General features: G+C 35.1%; 1 protein-coding gene across 10 annotated transcripts in view; it reads right to left on the bottom strand.

Moving 5' to 3' along the window:
* Positions 1–1,501: 1,501 nt before the first annotated feature.
* LOC6586184 (protein kinase shaggy) overlaps positions 1,502–7,893 on the bottom strand; it is a 54,139-nt gene continuing 47,747 nt past the window's right edge. For 6 of the 10 annotated variants that reach the window (XM_044009163.1, XM_044009165.1, XM_015160464.3 and 3 more), the window contains 3 exons: positions 7,367–7,556; positions 6,859–7,305; positions 6,212–6,591 (listed from right to left, as the gene is read on the bottom strand). In XM_044009163.1, coding sequence (XP_043865098.1) covers positions 6,380–6,591; positions 6,859–7,305; positions 7,367–7,556 — 849 coding nt within the window. In that variant the 3' untranslated portion in view covers positions 6,212–6,379. Of the gene's footprint in view, positions 2,275–5,485; positions 5,583–6,211; positions 6,592–6,858; positions 7,306–7,366; positions 7,557–7,893 lie in introns of those variants that run through there. The other 4 variants (XM_032733196.2, XM_032733197.2, XM_032733194.2 and 1 more) reach the window with 2 other exon arrangements.

Here is a 7,893-nt window from a genome sequence, read left to right as displayed (position 1 = left end):
GCTGCTAACAAGAAATAGAATAATTATCTCAGAGTTAAAAACCTTAATACTATCAGTAACACTTGCAAAGGTTGGAATTGTAAACCCCTCCATTTTGGATTCCACTGATTTAAAAAACATTGTTAATGAACACTCTATAAATATCACTATTACTGACTTAATGGAAGTATCTCAAATTAAAGTTTTGTTAAGCGAAAATTTTCTACATTTCATTATAAGATATCCTAAGCCTAGCATAGTATGTAAAAAATTAACCGTATACCCTGTCCAACACAACGGCATCATAATAAATTTCGCCGAAGACTACAATTTAGCTGACTGTGGAAATCATGTAATATCAATAGGAAATTGTAGTACAGCCCTCACAATAACGTTCTGCAAGAAGTCACCCTACACAACATGCGCTCAACAGCTACACTCAGGTGACACCGCACATTGTTCAACTCGGCCCAGCCACCTCGAACCTCTAACCATAGTCGACGATGGAGTAATCATCATCAACGACGGAGCAGCTACAGTCAACGAGCAGATGGTAAAAGGGACGTTCCTCCTTACCTTTGACGACAAGATAAAGGTAAACAACACCGTATACCAAAACCAAAAAAACTACGTGAGGAAATCCCCGGGACCAGCGGTATCTGCGCTCTTAAATATAACAGACCACCAAGAGATACCAAGCCTGCCATACCTGCAGAAGATAAGCATAAAAAATCTGCGGGATATTGCTCAACTAGAGGAAGGGCTAGTAAGAAGGCCAATAGTATCTGGGCTAACCGTGGCCATCCTTTTACTCTCCTGCTACGCTTCGATGAAACTCTATCAAAGACATCAGAGGAACAAACGTCAACGTGATCTTCAAACATTAATTAACAGTTTCAAGAAAGCCGAGGACGTCATTCATCTAAGTGGGGGAGGAGTTAACACAATCGACCAGCAAAACATAAATGTTCAGATTGATCACGCGCCGTCAGCATGAATGTAGCCGTTCCCAGCGGATATTGCACAACAGCAGCAGTGGCTCCAACGCGCAACAATGTTGTTGCCCGAAGTAATGCGATGCCTCGCGTAAATATGCAATGTCAGCATAATCAGGGTTTAGGGCTAGCTTTGGATATAAGAATTTATGTCACTGTACTTTAGTTGATTTTTGATAATAAAGAACGTCGGTCGTCGCCACGGGATTATTGAAGTCTACTCATTTTGTGCAACACCGCACACTAACATCTAACAACTACAGCAAAAAAGCTTAATTTATATATATATATATATATATATATATATATATATATATATATATATATATATATATATATATATATATATATATATGTATATATATTAACATATTATATTTGTATTCCTTTCATTTTTAATAATACATATTTATTATATATACGTTTAGTTAGGCATTTGCTTTGTGTTTTCTTTAATTTTTGTGGAGTTTTTGGGTTTTATTTTATTTTTTTGTTTGTTAAAGATTATGCTAAATTTTTGGTTTTTGTATTTTTGTTTCGCCCAATGTACAAGCCATCATATACGCATACAACATACATACAGACATACCTGCATGCAATCACGCACACACAACCACACACGCATAAGCACGTGTGATCCAGGAGATGAAAGCAAAGAAACGCTTGTGGTTTAAGGAAGCTTGCGATAGATCACAGTGGAATGCATGAATACGTACATACATACATGCATATATATATACATATATTCATATGTATGTTTATAAGCTGCACGCATGCAAGTGTTCAGTGCTTCTGCTAGCCATACATGTATTATGTATGTATGTATGTACATATTCATAAATATTTAATTCAATCCTTTGCGTGTTGAATGAATAATTTTTGCAGGTCTTATATGGATGTATGTACCAATGCACATGTGTGTGTGCGTATGTGTGCATGTGTGCAAGTGTGTATACGTGTGAAGTTGAAAATTAAATAATTTTGAATTTACTTAAACCCCCAATTTTCATAAGGGCTAACGAACAAAAATGTTAATAACAGTTTACTGTAAACAACATTTACATTAATGAAGAGCCGCCGACGCCGCCGTCACCGTCGCTGCTACCTGTGCTGCTGCTGCTAGTGCGCTAACCCGATGTGCCGGCTGACGCGGTCAACGCCTGTTCAGGCTCTGCTGCTGCGTCGTTGCCGCCACTACCGCTGCCGTTGCTGCTGCCACCACCACCACCCTCGTCACCTGCAGCGCTAGCCTCGGCGTCGCCGTTGCCGCTGCTGTTAAAGGCGCTATTCGACTGTGAATCTGTGAAATTCGTTGGCAAAAAAAAAATACAAAAGTAGACAAAATGTATTGCTGTAAATTGCTGTTGTTGTTCTTGTTGCCGACGCTGTTATTAACAGCTGCCAATTACAGGATAAACACTATGGAACGGGAAATACTTATATGAAAATACGTTAGGTAACACAGAGAGGAGAAAGATAAAATGAAAGAGCATTAAGAACGAGCATATATGGATGTTCACAAGCATGCAAAATTCGGCGCCTGCACGGCATGGAACCAGATACCAACCAACCGACCGACCGACCGGGTGGTCAACCACCCAACCACACACACCCACTAGCAACAACAAGAACGAATAAAATGTACAAATCAAATGAAGAAAAATAAGGTGAGTTCATTTATATGGTTTTTTTTCTGTTTTTTTTTTTTTTTTTTTAATTTTTATTATTTTTTTTTTATATTTGTTTTTGTGTTTGTTTTTGTCTGTTTCAGCATTTTTGTAATTTTGCTCAGTGTTCTCCCATATTCTTTTATGATCATCATCATAATTATTATCATTATTATCATTATCATTATTATTATTTCATTTAATTTATATTTATTAACAAATTTCCTTTTTCTTGTTCTTTTTTGTCTATGCATTTAACCATGGATATTGTTGGCTTTACATTTGTTATACATGTATACATAACGGTTTGTGTGTGTCTCTATATGTATGTTGCTGTTATTTTATTCAAATTAATATTAACTTTTTACTTTTTAATGCTGCAGCTCTTCTACTTCTTATTTGTGTATGTGTGTATGTGCCTAAAGTACTAGGAAATTTAACTTGTTTGTGTGTACGGCTTTCAATTGATGTATGTATGCATACTATATTTATTAATTATAATTAGTTTAAAGTAGCTTTTCGTAAACTATTTTAATAAATATACGTTTTTTACATTTCGCACTTGAATTTAATAATTGTTCAGGATACAAAAAAAAAATGGTAGCTATATGAAATTAGTTAAGCTGGTTATCGATATTTTTATCGTTATCGGTATTGGTATCATTGTTTTCTGCTTCTGTTCAATCTTGCAACTAATTGTCATCTTATATTTCAACTCAAATATCGGATATATCTATATAGGAATAGATAGTACACATATATGTAATGTATTATTATTATGTATTTTTATCTACATATTGCAACTAAACCAGCGATACGAGTACAGTCATATATAGTGTTTTTTTATGTATGTATGCAACAATATATGTGAGTGTGAGTGTATCTCAATATTATTTTCTAAAGCATATACAAACACATCTACACCTGAGTTGGCCAAAAGTCTACATTCAAGCGCCCAATTCTGGTGAGTCTATAAACCAATCAGGAAATTTCCCTAAATCAGAATCTGCATTTCAATCTAAATTTAGTCACGAATATACAAATGTTAGGAAATTCAAACTCCGAATTCGTACTAGATCTACACTCCATATATTTATTTGATATTTTAGACTCAATTTGGATTTTTTTTCAGTACGCATATTGCATCTAGACTCATTGCATTGCATCGCCTTGCACTTGGAAGAGACCATTGTCCGCCTCATAAATAACGTATTCTGCCAACTGTTCTCATCGATAATATTTTTAATATATTTTGGATTTAATAAAAATTAAATTTTTACATAAAAATGTTTATTTATGCTGTATTTGTGTAATATGTTTATTTAATTTTTTTTTTTTTTTTTTTTTTTTAGTAATTTTCTAAATTTAATATACATACATTTATTGTAGAATTGTTAAATATATATATATATATATATATATATATATATATATATATATATATACATTTTTTGTTTTTATTTCACTCAATGCTCGCTGCTTTCTTGTTTTATGTATTACAAAATAAAAATTTTTTAATTAAAATAATTTATTTATTTTATATATACATATATATTTATATATTGTATATATAATGCGATTCACAAAAAAAGGTCATAATTAATTAAATAGTTAGATATTTAGATATATGTATGTATATATTGCAAGGCATTCAATTGCTTGCTTCTTACTTTTGTATATATAGTTGAAATATATATATATATATACCGATTTATATGCAGCCAAAGCTTATTTTAAATTTATTTTCATTTCGATTTCAATCGTTTTAATAGTCATTTTTCAATAGAATCAACAAAATTACTCATCATTATATTGTTCAAATAAATAGTTTTCAGTTGGGTTTTTTTATTATTGTTTTTACTACATATTACCATACTACAAAAAAAAAAAAAATAATAATAATAATAATTAAAACAAAAGAAATGTATGAAATTTTATTGAAATTAAATATGCGATGACTTTCGTTAAGTTTACATATACATATATTATACACTTTATATGTGTATATATATGTACGTGCGTGTGCATGTATGTAGGTGTGTATCGGTGTATAGGTATATGTTCCAGAGACTTGTGGTTTCATTTACCGCTGAAAGGCGTCAGTTTTGTCAGTTGTTCAGTTTTAGCCAGCTGATTTATTAAATTGTTCTTTATTAATTAATTAAAAAAAAAAGGTAATTATAATAATAATAATAATAATAATAAAAACAAGCCATTACATTGGCATTTAGCAATGTCATTGCTATTACAGTTATTACTTTAGTTTTTTTTTCTTTTATTTTAAGATTAAAATAAATTTACTTTTATCTATGTAAAATGTTGCGTTACATTTGTTGTTGTTTTTTTTTTTTTTTTCGTTTTTAGTTTTATTTTATTTCTCTCTTTCTTTTTTTGTTTTGTTTAATTGAAGCTGGTTGTTTCTTTATCTCCTCCATCCTCTTCCGTGTTTATGCATGAGTTTTATGTAAGTGTATTATTTACTATTTTTTTATATGCATTTTCCTTCTCTTCTATTCCTTCTGGTTTTGTATTATTATTTTAATTTAAATGATTTTTTTTTTTTGTTTGTTTGCAAATTGCTTTAAATTAATTATGTAATTAATTTAATATAGTGTGTGTGTATGTGTGTGTGTTTATTTGCGTGGATATATGTATCAATGTATATAATTATATTTAATTTTTGCCAGTTGTGTTTGATTTTTGTTTTGTGTTGTTTTTGTTTTTTTTTTTTAATTTTTAATTTCTCTTATTTTTGTGTTCCCACTCTCTCCAACATGTATGTGTGTGGGTGTATGTGTATATCTATGTGTGTGTGCATAGGTTTCTGTGTACTGTGTTGATTGATTATATAAATATATGCATATATATCATACATATGATATATATAATATAGATATATATTGTACATATATTTGCGTATGTTGCTATTGCCCCTATGAATCTGTAAATAAAATAAAAAAGAAACAAAAAAAAAAACGAAAAATATTTTAATAAAATTCAATGAATTTAAATGATACAAACTTATAACAAAATAAATATATATGAAGCTAGCAACATATGAATACAAAAATATATATGTTTGCAGGTCAATTAAAAAGCTAGCACAGGATATACCAAAGATCGAAGGGAACTAGGATAGAAAATACAAGAGCGAAAATTGAGGACGACTTATATTCGGCGTGCCGAGACACATCTGGGTGTTTACCCCAATTCGAAGGAACTTAATAAATTTCAAGTTGAATACAAAATATTTTGAATGAAACACTGCTATGAAAGGTATAGAGAAAACAAGATAGAAGCATGCAAAGTTGACATACATAGAAGCAGACAATGGACTTGGGAGAGGGCGAGATAGAGAGAGATGTCTAAAAATGGATTGTTCGCTCAATCTATGTACTCTGCTATATTGATATATGTGTAATATCCAACTTGCGCTCTATTAATAGACCTCAAGCATAACTAGGAATGAAGCTATCTCCATGCTCATGATAAAAGCAAAATAGAAATGAGAGCTCAAGTTGGAAGTCAATGAAAATAAATGTCAAGCCTGGAGGGCACTCGCTCAGCGGATAAATTGAGATATAACTACTTTAATTCAGAACATCTTCGTTGGATTTAAATTTTGCATTTGGATTTTGGATTTCACTGGATAGCGAATGAAATGTCTCTGTTAGCCAAAGTCGAGCCGAAATGAATTCGAATTTCAACGTTTTTTGGTTAATGCAGCAGTGGTTTGAGTCAATACTGTGTTGCAATACGGTCTCGCATCGAATCGAAGCTTCGATGCAGCCGGCTGCCATACATGTCTGGAATGGGGGTTTCGATATGGTATTGTCTGGTTTGAATTTGATCTTGAGAGGCTTCAGCTGAATGTGAACGGTTCTTGCGTTGGCTCCTCGTCAAGTTTGCTAAATGGAACGATTTAATGAATTTGGGCAAACGATTCTCAGCTAAAAGCAAGCAAACCGAGATTAACACAGAGAGATGAAGATAGAGATATAGGGAGGGGAGAGGGAGAGAGAAACATAAGTAGTGATAGGCTGACAGCTCGTTAGATAGATAGAAATATAGATAGATAGATAAATAGATAGAGAGATAGAAAGACTGATTGATCAATAGATAGATGGATAGATTGATAGAGGCTGATCTATTACTTGCAACAGCGACTCGCGACTTGTGACGCGACACGCGGTGCAGCTGGGCACGCGCCTACTCACCTGTTATGTTAGCGCCACCTGCATTGCTTGTGGCAATTGCGCCGGCTGAAGCGGCAGCTGTTGCAGCGCCACCGCCACCGCCGCCGCCGGAGCCAGCTGCAGCCGCATTCGATTGCTGCGCATTAGGGGCGCCTGCAGCAGCTGTGACAGTTGTGGGATTGCCACTGTTGTTGCTGCTGCTGTTGTTTCCTTGGACGCCGCCAACGTTAGCGGCGCCACCGGCGCCTGTGCCTGCTGCTGCTGATGCGGGCGCCTGCTGCTGCTGCTGTGACTGCGCGGCGCCATCACCGGACGTGCCACTGCCCGCTGAGGAGACGTTGGTCGAGCCACTGGCCGCAGCGCCGGCCGGTCCTCCAGCCGAGGCGCGATTAGCACTGGCTGCGTGTGCTGCGTTCTGCAGATGCTTTGGCAACAACTGTGGCACTAAGCTAGGCTGTATCGAGAGTTCTGCAACAAAACAGAATGGTCACATATCTGCATATATATTCGCATATCCCAGCGCACTCACCATGCTCTGTGAAGTTGAAAAGTGGCGGCATGTCGCGGCCATTGGGCAAGGTGTGATTGCCCTCCATGCGCAGCTCGTCAAAGAACGGATGTGCACAGGCCTTCAGCGGCGTAATGCGGGCGCTGGGCGTGTACTCGAGCAGCTGCGACACCAAGTTGATAGCTTCTGTCGGAGTGCGTATACGGAAAACCTGTGGAATGGCCAGAATCAAATTAGAATGCAATCATCGGCAGCGGCAGCATCACTCAGCTGTCTTCACTTGGGTAGGGGCAGAGTCAGAACAGGACACGGCATTGAAGGGCGACAAAGCGAAAAATAAATATAAATACAAATATACGGATACACATAGAGATATATACATATCTATCCCCGAGGCGGCAGAAACGTGGGACAGAAGGCGAGGCACGTTTAATGGAAAAACAACAATCAAGGCAAGCCAAGCCAAGTCAAACTGAATCAAATCAAACCAAATCAAATCAAATCAATTTAAATTCAATCAATCAACATGTAAGCCATTTACAAACACT

The sequence above is a fragment of the Drosophila mojavensis genome, unplaced genomic scaffold (assembly GCF_018153725.1).
Source record: "Drosophila mojavensis isolate 15081-1352.22 unplaced genomic scaffold, ASM1815372v1 contig_136, whole genome shotgun sequence".
NCBI lineage: Eukaryota > Metazoa > Arthropoda > Insecta > Diptera > Drosophilidae > Drosophila > Drosophila mojavensis.
Note: the sequence above shows the minus strand (reverse complement) of the source record. Positions and strands in the feature narration are given on the sequence as shown.